This window comes from Muntiacus reevesi, chromosome 2, assembly GCF_963930625.1.
Source record: "Muntiacus reevesi chromosome 2, mMunRee1.1, whole genome shotgun sequence".
NCBI classification, from domain to species: Eukaryota; Metazoa; Chordata; class Mammalia; order Artiodactyla; family Cervidae; genus Muntiacus; species Muntiacus reevesi.
Window position 1 is genome coordinate 138438483 of NC_089250.1, and position 21499 is coordinate 138459981.

General features: G+C 40.5%; 1 protein-coding gene across 2 annotated transcripts in view; it reads left to right on the forward strand.

Moving 5' to 3' along the window:
- The first annotated feature begins 7906 nt into the window (after nucleotides 1-7906).
- LOC136160001 (cytochrome P450 2C18-like) overlaps nucleotides 7907-21499 on the forward strand; it is a 40942-nt gene continuing 27349 nt past the window's right edge. The window contains exon 1 of one of the 2 annotated variants that reach the window (XM_065922953.1): nucleotides 7907-14043. In XM_065922953.1, the coding sequence (XP_065779025.1) occupies nucleotides 13870-14043 (174 nt within the window). In that variant the 5' untranslated portion in view covers nucleotides 7907-13869. The remainder of the gene's footprint in view (nucleotides 14044-21499) is intronic. The other variant, XM_065922952.1, reaches the window with a different exon arrangement.

Sequence of the window (21499 nt, forward strand, 5' to 3'; positions counted from 1 at the left end):
GACACGATCTGTGTTCCAATGGTATGACTATCTTGCTGCCTTGTTTGTACCCTCTGTAGGGACAACGGATATCATGGTTAAGGTAGAGGCCTTAACTGATTTCACTAAACAGGCCCTCTTAGATAGTACAAAAGCCATTCAAGCTTTGAACGAGGAACACATTCAGATGAGGAAGGCAGTAATTCAAAATAGGATGGCATTAGACATACTCACAGCAGCCCAAGGAGGGACTTGCACTGTAATTAAAGTCGAATGTTGCGTGTACATCCCTGACCTGTCTGGAAATGTATCTACTGCCTTGGAGGATATGCAAAATCAAGTGAAAGCCATGTCTAATGAAAATATTCCCTTTTGGACTGCAGTCCTCTCCTGGGTAAATGGAGACTGGTGGAAAACCATTGTAACTGTTGTTATAGTAATCTTAATTATACTGCTTTGTGGGCCCTGCCTCCTACAATGCCTTGTGAATTTTGTGATGCAGAGGTTGATAGCATTGTCTCATGTGGGTGGCAGGAGGGTTAAGGTACAATATATCTCAATGAATGATGCTCGTTACGGAAACTAAGAGCATCAAGAGGGGGGAATGAAGAAGGAATTCATAGGGCCTGGACTCCATCTCAGGCCTGTCTGTGCTGATCGTGCTCGGCCACCTCTCCACTGGACTCTGAACTCTCTGCTTAGTGCCTGTGGGAACGACAATGGAAGGATAAGACCCCCTCCGGACAGGTGAACCTTGAAGATCATATCCAGGTTACTCATCACCTAAGAGAAAACAGACACTAATCACCCCTGCCTCCGGACACTATCTATCAGAATGTAAGCACAGGCTTATCGGTTATTAACTATTTGGAATGTAACTGCGGGCTTATTGATTATTGACTGTTTGAACACATAACACGTGGATGATGGGGTTATTGTAGTTGTATTTGCCCTTCCTTTGTTTATGTAAGTCTCAAGGGAATTGGGGTAGTGGGTTTGGACACATACACATCATACACATGGGGTATAAAAGATTTTCACAAATGCTGGTCAGGGTCGTTGGCTAAGAGGAGACTCTGCCTTGGGCTCGCCAGTGTAATAAACTGCACTCCACTAAAAAATAAATAAAAAAATAAAAATCTGCAGTTGTAAATATTTATAAGTCTTTTAATGCATATAGTCTAGGAATGATTTGTATATACATCTATATATCTATATCTATACCACCAAAGAAGCTATTAAGAAAAGGTGGCAAGAATACACAGGAGAACTGTACAAAAAAGATCTTCACGACCCATATGATCACGATGGTATGATCACTCACCTAGAGCCAGACATCCTGGAATGTGGAGTCAAGTGGGCCTTAGAAAGCATCACTATGAACAAAGCTAGTGGAGGTGATGGAATTCCAGTTGAGTTATTTCAACTCCTGAAAGATGATGCTGTGAAAGTGCTACACTCAATATGCCAGCAAATTTGGAAAACTCAGCAGTGGCCACAGGACTGGAAAAGGTCAGTTTTCATTCCAATCTCAAAGAAAGGCAATCCCAAAGAATGCTCAAACTACTGCACAATTACATTCATCTCACATGCTAGTAAAGTAATGCTCAAAATTCTCCAAGCCAGGCTTCAGCAATACATGAACCGGGAACTTCCAGATGTTCAAGCTGGTTTTAGAAAAGGCAGAGGAAGCAGAGATGAAATTGCCAACATCCGCTGGATCATCAATAAAGCAAGAGAGTTCCAGAAAAGCATCTATTTCTGCTTTATTGACTATGCCAAAGCCTTTGACTGTGTGGATCACAGTAAACTGGAAAATTCTGAAAGAGATGGAAATACCAGACCACCTGATCTGCCTCTTGAGAAACCTGTATGCAGGTCAGGAAGCAACGGTTAGAACTGGACATGGAACAACAGACTGGTTCCAAATAGGAAAAGGAGTTCGTAAAGGCTGTATATTGTCACTCTGCTTATTTAACTTATATATGCAGAGTACATCATGAGAAACGCTGGGCTGGAAGAAGCACAAGCTGGAATCAAGATTGCCGGGAGAAATATCAATAGCCTCAGATATGCAGATGACATCACCCTTATGGCAGAAAGTGAAGAGGAACTAAAAAACCTCTTGATGAAAGTGAAAGTGGAGAGTGAAAAAGTTGGCTTAAAGCTCAATATTCAGAAAACTAAGATCATGGCATCTGGTCGCATCACTTCATGCGAAATAGGTGGGGAAACAGTGTCAGACTTTATTTTTTTGGGTTCCAAAATCACTGCAGATGGTGATTGCAGCCATGAAATTAAAAGATGCTCACTTCTTGGAAGAAAAGTTATGACCAACCTAGATAGCATATTAAAAAGCAGAGACATTACTTTGTCAACAAAGATCCGTCCAGTCAAGGCTATAGTTTTTCCAGTGGTCATGTATGGATGTGAGAGTTGGACTGTAAAGAAAGCTGAGCACTGAAAAATTGATGATTTGAACTGTGGTGTTGGAGAAGACTCTTGAGAGTCCCTTGGACTGCAAGGAGATTCAACCAGTCCATTCTAAACGAGATCAGTCCTGGCTGTTCATTCGAAGGACTGATGCTGAAGCTGAAACTCCAGTACTTGGGCCACCTCATGCAAAGAGTTGACTCATTGGAAAATACCCTAATGCTGGGAGGGATTGGGGGCAGGAGGAGAAGGGGACGGCAAAGGATGAGATGGCTGGATGGCATCACCGATTCAATGGACATGAGTTTGAGTAAACTCCGGGAGTTGGTGATGGACAGAGAGGCCTGGCGTGCTGTGATTCATGGGGTCGCAAAGAGTCAGACACGGCTCAGCAACTGAACTGAACTGATACCACCACAAAATTAAAATAGCACTTACCTATACTTTTATTAAGTAGGGTGCATATGTAATTATTTATCCATTCATTTTTTATCTATTAATTTAATTCGTGTGTGGTTGAGAGTGAGAGAGAGAGAGAGAGAGAGTGTGTGTGTGTGTGTGTGTGTGTTAGTTGCTCAGTCATGTGACTCTTTCAATCCCATGGACTGTAGCCTCCAGGTTTCTTTGTCCATGGAATTCTCCAGGTGATAATACTATAGTGTGTGTGTGTGTGTGTGTGTGTGTGTGTGTGTGTGTGTGTGTGCATTTTCTTGACATGTCAATGTGTTTCTTACTGAAAGTGATAGGAAAAAAAATGTTTTAAACCCCAAACATGTGGATACTGAGCACCAAAATTGCTACCAGAGCTCTGTTATACATTGTTCCTCTGTTCAGGGACCCTAGAGAATAAGTCTTCCAGTTTCATTTTATTGATAAGGAAACTAGGGCCACAGAGGAAAGCAATTTTCCCAAAGATGAGGACAGAAGCTAGACCCAACAAAACAAAAAGGCAGCCTACTAAGTTGGAGAAAATATCTGCAAATTATATATCTGTTAAGTGGTTAATATTAAAAATATATAAATATTTAATTTATATTATATAAGCATATATATTAATATTTAATTTAATATATAAATAGTAAATATGTATGCTGCTATCATACAACTCGACAGCAAAAAAACCCAAACAATGCAATTAAAAGTGGGCAGAGGATCTGAAGAAACATTTTTCCAAAGAAGACATACAGATGACCAACAGACACATGGAAAGATGTTCTATATCACTAATCATCAAGGAAATGCAAATCAAAACCATGAGGTATCACTTCACACACCTGTTAGAATGGCTATGATCAGAAAGTCAACAATAACAGGCACTGATGAGGATGTGGAGAAAAGGGAACCCTGGTGCATTACTGGTGGGAATGTAAATTGGTGCAGCCATTAAGGAAAACAGTATGGAGGTTCCTCAAAAATTTAAAAACAGAACTACCTCACAATCCAGCAATTATACTTCTGGGTATTTATCTTCAGAAAATGAGTTCACTAACTTGCAAAAATAGATGCATGACCATGTTTGCTGCAGCATGAATTATAATGGCCAAGATACAGAAAAAACCTAAGGGTCCATTGAAGGATGATTAGATAAAGAAAATGTAGTCTACGAATGCAATGGATTGCAATTTGGCCATAATAAAGATTGAAATCTTGGCATTAGCAACAACAAGGATGAAACTTGAGGGTATGATGCTAAGTTAAATAGGTCAGAGAAAGACAAATACTATATAATGTCATTGACATGTGGAATTAAAAAAAAAACCCAACAACCCCCAAAAAACTAAGATCCTAGATACAGAGAACAGACTGGTGGTTATCAGATGTGGGGGTTTAGAGAGAGCAAAATGTGAGGAGTCAAATGGTATAAACTTCAAGTTAAAAGAGAAAGAAGTCATGGAGATATACTTACTGTACAGCACGTTGACTATACTTAGTAATACTGTACTGCATATCTGAAAGCTGCTGAGAGTAAGTCTTAAAATTTTTCATCATGAGGAAAGAAATTCTGTAACTATATATAAGGATGGATGTCAACTAGACTTATTGTGGTGAGCATTCTGCAATATATACAAATATCAAGTCATTATATTATACACAAGAAACTAATATGTTATATGTCAATTATGCTTAAAAATATAGAAACATAATTTCTTTTTTTTACTGAGGTGAAATTTAACAACAGGGAATTGTACATATACTAAAATCGTACAATGTGATGAGTTTTGATCAGTGCTAACACCAATGTATCAACCATCTGATCAAAATACAGAATATTATCATTACCCCTTAAGTCCCATTATGTCTGATCCAGTCAATCAAGGTCCATAATTGTCCTAAGAAAAGACTTTTCTGATTCTGTAACTACAATTTTTCCTTTCCCTGAAATTTGTACACGTGAAATAACATAATTTGCCAGTTTCACAGCAACAGTTCCCATAATTTCTGCTACGGAGAAGAGTGACACCAGAGCTCTGCCTGCCCTGCGTCAGGCTCTTACTAACCAGGAGGCAATGTTCCTCTGCCCTGATTATCTCAGGGTCTGGTACCAGGTGACCAGGGGCAGTATACCTATGCCCTGGAGCCTGCTGAAATTATTCAAACAGTTAAATCTTAAACTTACTAATCCTACTTATTCTGCCTCACCCATTCCTTCCCACGAAAACCAGGATAAAGGCTTCTGCCCATGCTTTCCCTTGTCTTGTTTCAGCTGTGAGCAGCAACTTCTTCCGTCATGACAGTCAGTTCTGTGTCTGTGTGTATTACCAAACCTGATGAAAACAAATCCCAGATGTATTTTAACATAAGTAGTTTTTACAAAAAAAATTCAGATTTTCTACATATAAACTCATCCCTTTGGTGAACAAGGAAATTTTAATCTCTTCATTTTCAGTATTCTTGTCTGTTTTCTCTATTTTTTTTTCTTTCCATATCTCACTCACTAAGATCACTACTTAATGTTGAATAGAAGCAATGAGAGCTTGCCTTGTTGTTCATAGAGTGGGGAAATGTTTCCATGTTTCACCCACAGAGATAGCGCTAACTCAAAGACTCTATTGAGGTACTTTATCAATAGAGGAACTTTCCCTCTATTCCAGTTTTTTCTGCAGGGTTTTTCCATAATTAATGGGAAGTTATTTTCTTCCAAATTTCCCCAAACCTATTGAGATGAATTTTTTGCTTTGTCTTCTTTACTTAGTTAACGAAAGTGAACTTAAATTTTGTATTTTTTAAGGTGAACTTGCATTCCTGTTGATAAACGCCACTTGGTCATGACATTATGCTTGTTGCTGGATCAATATATTTTAAGACAACATGAGCACGATAGTGACTGGTGTGTGATTATTTTTCTGAGTGATGTCTTTGCTGGGTTTGGTGCCAGGATAATAATCGGTTTCCACAAGACATCAGGAAATTTTCTTCCTTCATCTTCAATTTGATAGAATTCTTGAAGAAGCCATCTGAACTCAAAACTAACTTCATGGGGTGAGTTTTGATTATAAAATCAGTTTCTCTGATCAACGTGACTTTTTTGATTTTTCTATTTGATCCTGTGTCATTTGTGTGAAGTTTGATACTCTGGGCATACTGGGGCCTGTCCTCAGATGGACAGTTCCATCTTCTCAAGCACTCCCTTCTAGGACCTCTTTGATCTGGGTGTCTCTCTAAATGCATTCTGAAATTGTTTTCTTATGAAAAACCTGCCCAGCCTGAATCGTTATCCACGAGAAGGTGAGATAGATTAGCTAGTCCACCTTTACAAAAGAGTGCAGTTCTCCCATTGCATCGCTGAATGGACATAAAAGGGCCCCTCTTACTCAACAGCACCACCACTGTTGTTCCCATTACTCATGTTGTTCCCATGACTAATGGGAACAAGTCTGGGCAGCAGGCTGATCCCAATTCAAAGGCTCCACTCATGTTGGAAGCTGCCCAGGATCACAAAAGCAGTTTCCAGTGTTGGACTCAGGTACCGATGGGAACTTGAGACTCGGTGGTGGTCGGACTGTGTGCGATTCTCCAGCCCCAGGACCTGGCTGACACCAAGGATCTGTGACACAGCTCCCCTGAAGACACCGACAGCGGCTCTGCCCTGACTGTCTGCAGTTCTGGACCAGACTGAGGATCAGTACAGCCTGTTCTGTTGTTTGTAGTGCAGGACTAGCCTAAGCATGAGACCCAAGACACTCTGCCTAAATACTTGAGCCTGCGGTTGTGCTCTCTGCTTCCACACCCTTCCATATGCCAGCTCTGGGGACACACCTGACCCTGCATCAGCCCCACTGCTGGGCAGAGATGCCTTCACACCTCATCCTCTAGCACCAAGGTCCCCCAGACCAGCTCCGGGGGCAATATCCCACTGAGGACATCAGGACATCTTTGTGAGAGTGTGTGTGTGTGAGAGTGTGTGCGTGAGAGAGAAAGAGAGAGAGCGTATGCGTGTGTGTGTACACATGCACTAAGTCGCTTTAGTTGTGTCTGACTCTGTGCAACCCTATAGACCGTAGCCTGCCAGGCTCCTCTGTCCATGGGATTCTCCAGGCTGGAATACTGGAGTGGGTTGCCATGCACTCCTCCAGGGGATCTTGCCAGCCCAGGGATCAAACCCATACCTCTTATGTCTTCTGCATTAGTAGACAGGTTCTTTACCACTAGCGTCATCTAGAAAGCTGTAAATGAAGTCTAAAGACACTGTTTTGAAGAGGGAGTTATACTGGGATAAGTCCATCTTTCCCATGAAGAGCCTGAGGGTCCCAGTGGCCACCAGGTCCCCTGGGGATTAGGGCAGAGGCCAGGAATGACCACCTGAGGCTACCTCCTTCTTCACTGAACATCTACAATCAGTGCAGCATCTTCCGGAGTGCCACAGAGCCAGAGGCACTGGACACAGATGGATCCAGCCCTGTTGGACTCCCACTCCACAGGGAGCCCTGTTGCCCTCCCTACGTGATCACCACACACTAGCCATTTAAAGATTCAACCATAATCTATTGAGACTACAAAGTAATTTTTAGCTCTTTCTTGTAAGACTGGTAGATAGAAACATCAACAGAGAAGAAATGCAGAACACATGTACACCCATGGCGAATTCATGTCAATGTATGGCAAAACCAATACAATATTGTAAAGTAAAAATAAATAAATAAATAAATAAAACTGGAAAAAAATGAAAAAAATAAAATAAAATACAACATTGTGTTCATGTCGATCCCAAACTCCCTACCTCTCCCTCCCAAAATGTCTACTTTCTTAATTATGTTTTTAATTCTCTTTCTATCAAAAATTGTTTCTAGAAAAAAAAATAAAATAAAATTTCAAGTGTCTTTGTGGATTAAACTGTAGTGTTTAAACAAAAATCAACTGACTCATCAAAGAAACATCTACTACTTGTTGTTTCCAGATGTATGATGTAATGAATAATGCAGTGTAATATCTTATATTGAATCAATCCTGAAACATTAATATCAAGATGAAAGGAAGCAAAACCACTTGCCACAAATGAGTTATTTATTTTAAAAATAAATACACACATAGTTCCACAATAGTTTGAGGAAGATAGGAAACTCAGTGGCATAGAAGTCTTACTGATACATTAGGATTTGTACAAGTGTCATGGTGGAAGACACAGGTAATACACTTCAAATTTCAGAATGGAGTTGTCCAGGGAAAAATGCCAGGACTTGATGGACAAAAAGGTGGACAAAGCCCCCTTGACAGGGTCTGATTCACAGGGGTATATGCAGGCTTCCTGGACTGGTCATAAGCATCCTCTTGCTAGGAGCTCCCTGCTAGACTCACAGGAAACATGGGTTGGGGATCGGAGCTGCAGGGCGGGTTCAGCCTGGCACAGGGCGAGGCGGGGGTCTGAGGAGAAAGAGGCAGCACCCTGCACGGGGGTTGGGGGAGCAAGTGGTCCTTTCCAAATCTCCTTAGGGCTCAACAGATGCCTGAGGAACCACTTCTAGAAGTTCCAGTTTAATCACAGGGCTTTTCCTTGTCTCAGGTCTTTAATCTCTTCCCTGTAGATGATGACGTTTCATTCAGTTCCCTCTCAAATTCTCATGAGGTTTTGGTTCCACAGATAGACTTCTGTGTGAAGAAGGAACGGATCCTGCCAGCTTTTTTTTTTTTTTTTTTTTTTTTGAGACCTTTGTTTTCTGTAAGTCTTTAAAAAAATTATTGATTTATTTTTGGCTGTGCTGGGTCTTTGTTGCTGCATGGGCTTTTGTGGCTAGCAGGGGCCACGCTCTAGTTGCAGTGCTCAGGCTTCCTGTTGTAGGTGCTTCTCTTATTGTGGAGCACAGGCTCTAGGGCATGTGGCTTCAGTAGTTGTTGTTCCCGGGCTCTAGAAAACAGGCTCAATTGCGGTGCACAGGCTTAGTTGCTCATCTGCATGTGGCATCTTCCTGGACCAGGGAGCAAACTAGTGTCTCCTGCATTGGCAGGTGGATTCTTTACCACTGAGCCACCAGGGAAGCCCTTCTGTAGGCCCTTAGCTCATCATTCTCACCCTTTATCAGGTCATCTCCTTCAGAACTTCCCACTTGTTGCCACTAAGGACCATCTTCTGCAACAGGCCATTCTGAGATGTTCTTCTTGTTTCTGTTGACAAGGCTCAGTCACTTCATTTCCTCCCTCCTTAGGATGTTGATCAACCCATTTGACTGAGGATATTTCAGTCTGGACAACTGGACAGTGATGATCTGTCAAGTGGGTGTTTTCGTCTCTTTTTCAGCCATGTGGGTATAGGATGAATTATTCCTGCTATTTTGAATGTCCAAATATACATGTGACTTTGGAGCATCCTGCTGTGTCAACCTGGATCCTTCCAGGTGGGCAACATCCTCTCTATCCTCTGACTCGAGGTTATCACCTATGTCCACTTTCTCCATGGAAGTGGTCAGGACTTTGATCCTAAGTCAGCATCCTGCAGGGACATGCCTGGACTCTACACTCAGGCCTGAGAGTGCATAGTGGGGACCCTGACCCAGTCACTAACAGTAGTTTTAATTGTGGTTTAGCCTCTTCCACTTTGTATAATGTTATTAGCTCCATCTCCCAGAGGCTAGATCTTTTGTTGTTGTTGCAGGAACAGAATCAACTGTTCTCGGTCTGAATACTGAGGATTTCCCCCCTCTCCCCATGTTTTACTACAATGCATATGATGTTCCTCATCACAGAGTTAAAGGTATCCAGGTCACAAGGTACTTCTGCATTTGCATCCTCTTCCCTCACAGAAGGAAACATCAAACATTTTGCTACAACCGCTCATGCTGAAGGGCTACTGGCAGATTCCTTGTCTCTCTGTAGAGAAAGCCATTCTTTGACTGCCTGGAAAATTCTGCCTAAAATGAAGTGAGCTGTGAACACCTGAACTGTCACAGCGCACTCCACCATCTCCCAGTGACATCCAGGGACAGTGAGACTGTGTGTCTCACTGTTGGTGGGTTCTGCCAGGAAACTCTTTAGAATTTGCCACAATCGCTACAATTACATCCCCCTGCCAGGATGTGGTTCCTCCATAGTGGCTCCTGAAGCAGAGGTCCCTACAGCTGCTCCCATGGCCTGCTGGACCACTCCACACTGTGGGGATAGCTGAGCTGGTTTCTCTGTCCAGTGTCGCTCCTGCGACAGGTAACTGGCTCAGACCATGCAGAGGGCTGATGAGCAGCATCACAGCAATAAAAAAATGCACATGCCTTCCACCCCACCTCGGCGTTTCCATTCCTTGACTTAACACTGTTCCCTCTGCAACCCCAGCAGGTCCATCCAACCCCCTGGGCCTGCTGTACTCTCAGCCTGGGAAGATCCTCTTTCCATTGCCAGTGTGGGGTCACACCCTTCTTTTAACAACTGTGTTCACTTGCCCCTGTGTTCAGTGCCCAGGGCAGGGCCTGACCAGGACGAAGAGCCCAGAGCTCCGGGCATGTTTGTGAGAGATACATGACTAAGCATTTGAATGAATGGAGGGAGGAGAAAGCCATCCTGGGCCAACTCTGGATATTCACATATCACATTCTGCTGACTCCTCAGGCAGTTAAAACTGGTCAACATAGAATGGAGAGTGATGTAATAAAAAATCTCGAACAAATGCTAATAACAGATGACCATGTAACACAGGGGCATCTGAGGTGGTACTAGTGGTAAAGTATCCACCTGTGAAAGCAGAAGATGCAAGGGCTTGATCAAGGGTCGGGAAGATCCTCTGGAGTAAGAAATGGCACCACACTCCAGTATTCTTGCCTGGAGAATCCCATGGGCGGAGGAGTCTGGTAGGCTACAGTCCATGGGGCTGCAAAGAGTCAGACATGACTGAGTACATATCACATTAATAAAAATTCACCATGTTGGACTATAAAAGATCCTCAACTTGGATAAAGTTAAACAGCATAATGAAGATCATTTCCTATAATTCCATTTCAGGATAATTAAAAACAAAGTGTAAAGCAAAGAAAACAACTGTTTGGAAATTTCATGAACGCTCCTAAATAATCTTTTAGAATCTTTAAAATAAACAACATTGCACACTACTTCAACAATACTAACAACGGATACACTAACGATATGTAGAATAGAGATTATTCAGTGAAGAAAATTCAAGGGCTCCCCTGGTGGTTAAGAATTTGCCTTCTAATGCAGGGGGCACAGGTTCCATTTGTGGTTGGGGAACTAAGATCCCACAGGCTGCCGGGAAACTAAGCCGGCGCACCACAAATAGAGAAGCCCGCCTGCCACAATGAAGACACAGCCCAGCCAATTAACTGAAGGGCTTCCCTGGTGGCTCAGATGGTAAAGAATCTGCCTGCAATGCAGGAGACCTGACATCACAAGTAGAGAAGCCCGCCTGCCACAACAAAGACCCAGCATAACCAAAATAAAAGCCAAACAGAATAAACAAAAAAAAGAAAATCCATACCATTTATTACTTAACACTTAGTACAAGCATGTCACAAGGAAACAAACAATAATGTAGTTTTAAAAAGTTAGAAACTGGAAAGGAGGTACAAAGAAAGCACAGCAGTAAAGAAGTTTAGCAGAATGGGTTTTAGAGCTCTGAAAACCAGAACACTTTATACAAAAATATAAGAGCTGCTTACAGAGTCTCTATTTTCCTTTTCTCTGAGGATGTCCGATGAACTATGGACTCTTGCTGAAGCTTCCCTCAAAAACAGCTTAAAATCCTGTTGGAAAGTACATGCTTCTATACAAGTGGACATAACAAAAGAAACAGACTCACAGATAGAACAGACTAGTGGTTACCAGTGAGGAGAGGGAAGGGAGGAAGTGGTAATATGAGGGCCGTGGGGTTAAAAGGCACAAACTACTATGTATCAAATAAGCTACAAGGATGTGTTGTACAACCCAGGGAATATAACCAATTTTTATAACTATAAATGAAGTATAACCTTGAAAAGCTGCACATCACTAAATTGTACATCAACTATACTTCAATAAAAACCCAAATATGATGATCTTATGAATGTCTTTGTACAATCATTACTGTTAGTGATGTAGTAATGCACAAGATTCCAGTCACATATAGAACTTCATGACCACTAAATGTTATTTCCTGTTCAGTTGTGCGTGTTGAGATGGTTCTGGGCTATGAGTTGCTCAATGAAGTCTTTGTCTTCCATTTTCCACTGAATCCACACCTTTTGTTCTATCTAAAATCTCCCTTTCTTGTGATGTGTACTTCGTTCCATCATGTCTGACAATGACAGAACAGAGAACGCAACCGAAGCCCCTGTACCTGGAGGTGACTGAGAGGTGGGGGAAGTCAAGTTTTTCTCAAGGCTTGACCCCTCGATTTTCTGAGACTGCCTTTCCTTAGTACCTGAGCAAGTTTCACCTTGGTAGTGATGGAGAAGGGCAAATTCCTATCTTTTATGTCTTCTCTTGAGACACCATGATCCTTTGATCTTTGCATCAAATAAGGAGCATCTGTTTAGTGTGAGCTTGTTATTCTGTGAACACCCACTGGGGTATGTGTTCGAGGAAACTAATGTTTAGGGGCTTTGGTTTTTCATTTTCTTAAAATTGTTCTTGAGGCAGCTGTGGAGTAAACTACGGTGTACCACAATGGGCATTAGAGGACTATTAGTTCAAATACCAGTTCAGTTCAGTTCACTTGCTCAGTCGTGTCTCACTCTTTGCGACCCCATGGATTGCAGCACACCAGGCTTCCCTGTCCATCACCAACTCCTGGAGCTTACTCAAACTCATGTCCATTGAGTCAGTGATGCCATCCAACCATCTCATCCTCTGTCATCCCCTTCTCCTCCTGCCCTCAATCTTTCCCAACATCAGGGTCTTTTTCAAGGAGACAGTTCTTCACATCAGGTGGCGAAAGTATTGGAGTTTCAGCTTCAGCATCAGTCCTTCCAACGAACATTCAGGACTGATTTCCTTTAGGATGGACTGGTTGGATCTCCTTGCAGTCCAAGGGACTCTAAAGAGTCTTCTCCAACACCACAGTTCAAAAGCATCCATTCTTCAGCACTCAGCTTTCTTTACAGTTCAACTCTCACATCCATACATGACTATTGGAAAAACCATAGCTTTGACTAGATGAACCTTTGTTGGCAAAGTGAGGTCTCTGCTTTTTAATATGTTGTCTAGGTTGGTCATAGCTTTTCTTCCAAGGAGTAACTGTCTTTTAATTTCATGGCCTCAGTCACCATCTGCAGTGATTTTGGAGCCCAAGAAAATAAAGATTAAAACTGGTTCAAATAACAGCTTTGTCATTTATTAGCTGTGGGACTCTGGACACATCTCTTGTTCTCTATGAATAATTTCCCTTTCCCCACATGAAAAAGAAAAATTAAAATTTTTTCCTCTAGTGATATTTTTGAGGGGAGGAGGAGGAGAATTTAATGGTAAAATGTGTAAATTTACTTTTAGCTAAGAACTTGATACATGTTTAGACCTTCAAGATGTATGAGTTATATTACCTGGTTTTTGTTTAAGAAGCTATACTGTTAGTATGGTACAGTAAAATATTTCAAAAGGCTTTCATTTTCAAGGACAAAGTATATTAGTATTTGATAAAGCATTAAAGGATAAGCATCTTGTAATATACCAGGTTTGCCCTCAAAGTCATAAATTCTCGACTGGTTACTGATCAGAGAATCCAGAATGTTGAGCAACTTTTTGATTAAATCATTTATTAGTTCACTAGTCGTCAACCCCCTGGAGTGTTTAAAGAAAACTCACCAGGTTGTTCCACCCCTGACTTGTTAAACTGGAATGCTCAGATGGGTCATTAAAAAAAACGGCAAGAGCAAACAAACAGTACCATATTTTAATCTTTATCACAGGGCTAAAGTCCCTTCAAAAGAGAGATTAAAGTAGACCTAGCTGACTGTTCACTTTCTGAGTTAGAGGCACAGGTTAAATTGGCAGGGACTGTTATAAAAGCTTTAGATTTCAGGCTCACAGCCATCTGAGTGAGAAGAGACGATGTCAATGGATCTGGCTGTGGCCCTGGTGCTCTGTCTCTCCTGCCTGCTTCTCCTCTCACTCTGGAAACAGAGCTCTGGGAAAGGGAAGCTCCCGCCGGGCCCCACTCCTCTCCCAATTCTTGGAAACATCCTACAGTTAGATGTTAAGGACATTGGCAAATCCTTAAGCAATGTAAGTAGGTTTTATGTTCCTCCAGTGGCTTGCAAAGGGTAAGTGAACATCTACTTTAAAAAATATATATTAAAATACATTACAGTATCTTAAAATTACTAAAATATGTCATTTTAAAGCAAATACTCCCATGGAATATTACTTTTTGTCTGTCATTGTCAAGAAGAGTGGAAAGCATTTCTTGAGTAGAGAAACATTTAGGTCTCTGTATAACTGAATCAAAATTATAATGTGGCAAAAGATTGGAGTATTGCTTCTCTTCTTTGTTTCACCACATTTGCTATGATTTTTGGCTGAAGGTAAATGATAAGGGAAGTGTTTTGTGATTAGAGATGTCATTCAAGAAGTCATCTATTATATAAACTGCGTGTTTTGTTCAGAACAACCATGAAAATTTAATGTCTGTGAAGAAGCGAACTACGCTTGATGTTAAGGAAATAGCTTGGGATCAGGACAAGTATGAGTGAAAGAAAGAAAAAAGTCATTATTCAGAGCCAGCTGGGTGGTAACAAAATCCTTTTGGATTCTGCACAAAACTGCTGTCTGCAAGACATGATGCTAGATGAAAGTAATTGTTCTTCCATGAGCTGCTGCGTGTCCTGGCACTGACTCTGTGATGCTTGCTTGCTTCCTGTCAGTAATAGCAGAGGATCTTAAACTGGGCTGGGCATTTGAATCACTGAGGGTGGTTTTTAAACATGTAGATTTCTAGTATTTATTACTGCTGAGTCAGAATTCCCATGGGATGAGCTTTACAAGTGATCTGGAGGCAGTCAGTTGTATATTGGTTCTGAGGTCGGCATAGTGGTTACCGATAAATGTCTTAGGCACTAGAGGTCGACTAAGCAGTGTTGAAATTTGGGTCTTCTCTTTAGTAAAAATTTCTCCAAAGAAGACATACAGATGGCCATAGACACATGAAAAGATGCTCAACATCACTGTTAGAGAAATGCAAATCAAGACTACAGTGACATATCACCTCACACTGGTCCAAGTGGCCTAAGTAATAAAAAGTCTACAAATAACAAATGTTGGAGAGGATGTACAGAAAAGAGAACACTCCCACACTGTTGGTAGGAATGTAAACTAGTGCAGCCACTATGGAAAACAGTATGGAGAGTTCTCAGAAAACTAAAAATAGAATTACCATATGATCCAGCAAATCACTCCTGGACATACACCCAGAAAAACTATAGTTCAAAAAGATACATGCACCACTATGTTCATAACAGCACTATTCACAATAGCCAAAACATGGGAGCAACTTAAATGTCCATTGACGGAAGAATGGATAAAGAAGATATGCTACATATATACAATGGGACACTACTCAGCCATAAAAAAGAAGAAATTGAGGCCATTTGCTACAGCAACATGGATGGGTCTAGAGACTATACCAAGTAAAATAAGTCAGAAAGAGAAAGACAAATACCATATGATTTCACTTATATGTGGAATCTAAAATATGGCGCAAAATGAACCTATCTTCAAAACAGAAGCAAGACTCACAGACGTAGAGAGACTTGTGGCCAAGGGAGAGGGAGGGGGTAGGGGAAGGACAGACTGGGAGTTTGGGATTGGTATATGCAAACTATTATATTTAGAATGGATATACAACAAGGTCCTACTGTGTAGTCTAAGGAACCACATCCAATCTCCTGGGATAAACCACAATGTCAAAGAATATTTAAAAAATTATATATGTGTAAAACTGAGTCACTCTGCTGTATAGCAAAGATTGGTACAACACTGTAAATCAACTATACTTTAATTAAAAAAAAGATATTTGGGTCTTCTATTAACTGTGAGACACCAGAAATAAATGGGAGAGTCTTTGAGCCTTAATCTTTTTCTCTATAAAGCAAGGTAAATAAACCTAGCTCAGGGTATTGATATGATAATGAGTAATAATCTGAGTACCAATTGCTCAGGCCATGGCCTGGCACATCAGAGATGATATAATAATCACCATCATATTTTGTCTTTTATAACATTTTAATAAAGGACTGTTGATTTACAATATGGCATTAGTTTCAGGTATACAGAAAACTTTTGCATTTTTTTTGCAGTTTATATTCCATTATACATTATTACAAAGTATTTTTAAATGGAAATAATGGTGGACCCTTATTATTTTAAGAAAAACATCCGGACACACATACACATATCCCTAAAGGTTTTCACGGAATTGGGACTGAGGTTTAGAACATACACATTTTACTAAAATTCCCCAGGTGGTTCCTGACATGACTTACATCATAAATTTAAGATAAATTGTATATTGTAGATATTAAAAATTTTAAAGTTATGACATTTATGAAGGACTACTGGCAACACAATATGACTGTGTCTGCTACATTTATCTAAAGATACCCACTTACTAAGAAACAATAGGCTCAGCAACTGATCTCAAACAGAAAAAACCGGATTCAGTCTGATATGGTACAACTTTGAATCTGTCAGTAAGTAGTACCATCTTCATAGAATACCTACTTCCAAAATGTTTGTTAGCACACTTTGAAATTACTCTGCCATCATCAAACATAAATTTTGAAATTATAGCCATCCATGACTTACTTCCAATGAATATTCATTGGAAGGACTGATGCTGAAGCTGAAGCTCCAATACTTTGGCCACCTTGCAAAGAGTCAACTCATTGGAAAAGACCCTAATGCTGGGAAAGATTAAGAGCAGGAGGAGAAGGGGGCACAGAGGATGAGGTGGTTGAATGGCATCACCAACTCAATGGACATGAGTTTGAGCAAACTCCAGGAGATAGTGATGAATAGGGAAGACTGGCGTGCTGCAGTCCATGTGGTCACAAAGAGTCAGACATGATTAAGCAACTGAAAAACAGCAAATGACTTAGTTCAGGTAGGTCAGATCACTACCATTCTATTCCAGCTTTCTGAATTTGTAAAAGGGAAAAGCCTTGTAATGCACCTTTCTCTAGCATACCGAATAAATTTCAAATTGAAAATGTGACTTACTATGGTAACACATGTGTTACTACTATAAACATTGTACAAAGAAAAACAGAGGCAAGATAGGTATGGAAAGAGAAAAACCTTCTTTTGTTGGCCCTCAAACTGAGTGAAGTTCTGAAATGCAGTGATGATCTCTGCATTTATAATAGATATCTGCATGTTCTTACTATGTAAATAAAATGGCTGGTATGAAGCAACATTAAAGTTTGTTAACAAGTGAATTCTTTCTAACTTTAACCCCAGAGGAAAGTCTGGATAAACCATATAACATTTAAATATGCTTTGGAATATAGCAATACAGCTTATACTATATGAAAGTTTTGACTTTTTTCCTGTTAGAATTTTGTAATTGACTCAAGTACTATTACATCTCCATTTCTGCATATGAAGATAGTGACTTGCTCCAAGTAATTCCCAAGTAGTATATCACCTATAATTTGAACTCTAAAGTCATGCTTTGGTGCCTGTAAGATGTTCTAGAACAAATCTGATTGTAAACCATTTTGTGTTTATGTTTTACTAGATCCTCAGGGAAAAAGGGGTGCTTACCTTGATTTTTCAGATTTTAGAATCATTTCCAGAGGACCAACTTGTCTAGTGAATGTAGAGCTTAATTTAACTAAAGTCTTGATTCCAAATCCTTTAAATCTGACCTAAAAATTTTTATCCTTTTTTATCTTTCAATATGTGCATATAATTGTCCTTTATTCTATCTTGTTGGCTACTTTTCAGTTCATCTCAAATTGCAATCTGCCTGGGGACAGAATCTGAAACTTAAAACTAAATGTTTATAAATTTATAAAGCCTTATAAATAAAAAAAAGCTACCTTTTTTACTAAGTAAAAAAAACAAAACAAAAACAAAGCAAAGTTAGGAATACATTTAATTCTATGGAACCCAGGAAAAGGACTGGAAAACTGAATAAGAAACTTTCCGAAAAGCCAAGTACTGATTTTTGTTCTCTTCTTTGAAAAGAAACTATTAATATTTCTACCAAAATTTCTAATGCCAACTATGGCTTCCTTTAACATTTCTCCTGTTTTAAGGAGAACTATATTAGCTTCCTAAACAACAAAAAAATCCAGTGAGATATACACCTGATATAAAAGTACCCATAGTTTCTTATACTGCCTCTTTTTCATTGTTTTTGTCTTCAAAAGGAGAAAGAAGGACAGAACAGGAAAAATAGCATTTAGTTTTTCATGTAAAGTAATTATTAAAAGAGATTATCCCTGGAAATCATACTTCTCTGTGGTAGCCCTTAACGTTTAAGGATCAGGAAATAAAATATCCCGCTATTACACAAACAGAACAAACATATAAATAATGAAATTACTCACCTGTGAGGCCTAGAGTATACTCCCTTCTCTGTGGTTTGATTTACATAAGTGAAGAATCTAAGTTCGTCTGTCTTGAGAATGAATGAAGGATACGTTTGTTTGAACCACTGAAAGGATTTTTCTTAATGGCTGAAGCCATTTTATAATGTCGAAATCCCTTTTCCCTATTTTGAGTAATGGAAGTTCATTCTTAAGAATATGGTGTCCAACAACGAAAACAATCTGAGGATTTGTTACTTGTCTGTGATGTAAACTGACTCCCCCTTCCTTTACCATCCACGGCCCTCCGGGACACTTTGGTAGGCGTTTATTTTACAGCATGCAGGGGCTTGCCCAGTGACTTAGTGGTAAAGAATTCACCTGCAGTGAAGAAGATGCAGGAGACGCCAGTTCGATCCCTGCGTGGGGAAGATCTCCTGGAGGAGGGCATGGCAATCCACTCTAGTATTCTTGCCGGGATAATCCCCTGGACAGAAGAGCCTGGTGGGCTGCTACCCATGGGGTCTCAAAGAGTCAGATACGGCTGAAGTAACTAAGGACACAGCATGTATCTGGGACGCTTGCCCCAGGGTTCCACCTAGTATAAATACTCTGCCAAACTCATGCCACGACGGAAGTGGCTGCCCACTGCCGCTAGGAAGTCCACCAGGTGATGCTTCTGGGGCCAGGCCGAGTTGTCCGCCACCGCAGAGCTGCTGGAGGGCCATTAGTGAGGAGCTGCTGGTGATCAGCCGCCCGGGCTGGGATTCCAGACGCAGGACAAGCACGTTGCTTTGCACTTGATCCGCTTCCAGCGGCTCGTGCTCAGTGGTACCGCCGCTCCCACGTCTCAGGCTCCCACTGGCGTCTCCCCGCAGTGCGATCGCTTTATGGCCCAATCGGTGATGGGCGCCGCCATCCTCGTTGTGGCCTGTTACAAGTTACTGAATGTATTTCCTTGTGCTGTACAGTAACCCTTGTTGCTTTTCTGTCTCATGTATAGTAGTTTGTATCTGTTCATCTCGTACCCCTAATTTGTCCCTCACCCATTTTGGTTACCCACAAATTTGTTTTCTGTGTTTGTGAGTCTGTTTACAATTTGTCTATAGATTCATTTGTGTTTTTTAAGATTCTCTATATAAACGATATCATGTAGTATTTTTCTTTTTCTGACTTAGTTCACTAAGCTTATTGCCTAGGCCCATCCATGTTGCTGCAACATTTTATTGTTTTTTTATGGCTTAGCAATATTCCATTGTATGTATATACCACATATACTTACACCATTTATCTGTTAACGGGCCCTTGGGTTGCTTCTATGTCTTGGCTGTTTTAAGTAATGCTGCTGTGAACATTGGGATGCGTTATCTTTTTGATTTAGAGTTTTCATTTTTTTTATCTGGTTATATACCCAAGAGTGAAATTGATGGATTATATGGTAGTTTTATTTTTAGTTTTTAAAGGGACCACACTGTTCTCCTTGGTGGCTGCACCAATTTACATTCCCACCAACAGTGTAAGAGGCTTCCCTTTCCTCCACACCCTCTTCAGCATTTAGTACTTGTAGACATTTTGATGGTACAAAATGGTACCTCATTGTGGTTTCAATTTTCACTTCTCTAATTGTTAGTGATTTTTTTTTAATTGTTAGTGATTTTAACAATCTTTTCATTGCATGTTGGCCATCTGTATGTCTTCTTTGGAGAAAGGTCTATTTAGGTCTTCTGCTTTATTATGCTGAGATATGTTCCCTCTATACCCACTTTAGTGAGAGTGCTTTTTTTTAAATCATGAATGGTTGTTGAATTATTATACTTATAAATCCCAAAGAAAGGCAATGCCAAAAAATGCTCAAACTACTGCACAATTGCACTCATCTCACACACTAGTACAGTAATCCTTAAAATTCTCCAAGCCAGGCTTAAAGCCGTACGTGAACTGTGAACTTCCAGATGTTCAAGATGGATTTAAAAAAGGCAGAGGAACCAGAGATCAAATTGCCAACATCCATTGGATCATTGTAAAAGCAAGAGAGTTCTAGAAAAACATCTACTTCTGCTTTATTGACTATGCCAAAGCCTTTGTGTGGATCACAACAAACTGTGGAAAATTCTTAAAGAGATGGGAATACTAGACCACTTGACCTGCCTCTTGAGAAGTCTGTACGCAGGTCAAGAAGCAACAGTTAGAACTGGACATGGAACAACAGACTGGTTCCAAATCGGGAAAGAAGTACATCAAGGCTGTATACTGTCACCCTGCTTATTTAACTTATATGCAGAATATGTCATGAAAAACACTGGACTGAATGAAGCACAAGCTGGAATCAAGATTGCTGGGAGAAATACCAATAACCTCAGATATGCAGGTGACACCACTCTTATGGCAGAAAGTGAAGAAGAACTAAAGAGCCTTTTGATGAAAGTGAAAGAAAAGAGTGAAAAAGTTGGTTTAAAACTCAACATTCAGAGAACTAAGATCATGGCATCTGGTCCCATCACTTCATGCGAAATAGGTGGGGAAACAGTGGAAACAGTGACAGACTTTATGTTTTTGGTCTCCAAAATCACTGCAGATGGTGACTGCAGCCATGAAATTAAAAGACGCTTGCTCCTTGGAAGAAAAATTATGACCAACCTAGACAGCATATTAAAAAGTAGAGACTACTTTGCCAACAAAAGTCTGTCTAGTCACAGCTATGGTTTTTCCAGTGGTCGTGTATGGATGTGAGTGTTGGACTATAAAGAAAGCTGAGCACCAAAGAATTGATGCTTTTGAACTGTGGTGTTGAAGAAGACTCTTGAGAGTCCCTTGGACTGCAAGAAGATCCAACCAGTCCATCCTAAAGGAGATCAGTCCTGAATATTTGTTGGAAGGACTGATGCTGAAGCTGAAACTCCAAAACTTTGGCCACCTGATGCGAAGAACTTACTCATCTGAAAAGACCCTGATGGGAAAACATTGAAGTTGAGAGGCGAAGGGGATGATAGAGGATGAGATGGTTGGATGGCATCACCAACTCAGTGGACATAGGTTTGGGTGGACTCTGGAAGTTGGTGATGGACAGGGAAGCTTGGTGTGCTGCAGTCCACAGGGTCGCAAAGAGTTGGACACGACAGCAACTAAACTAATACTGATATATAAGATCC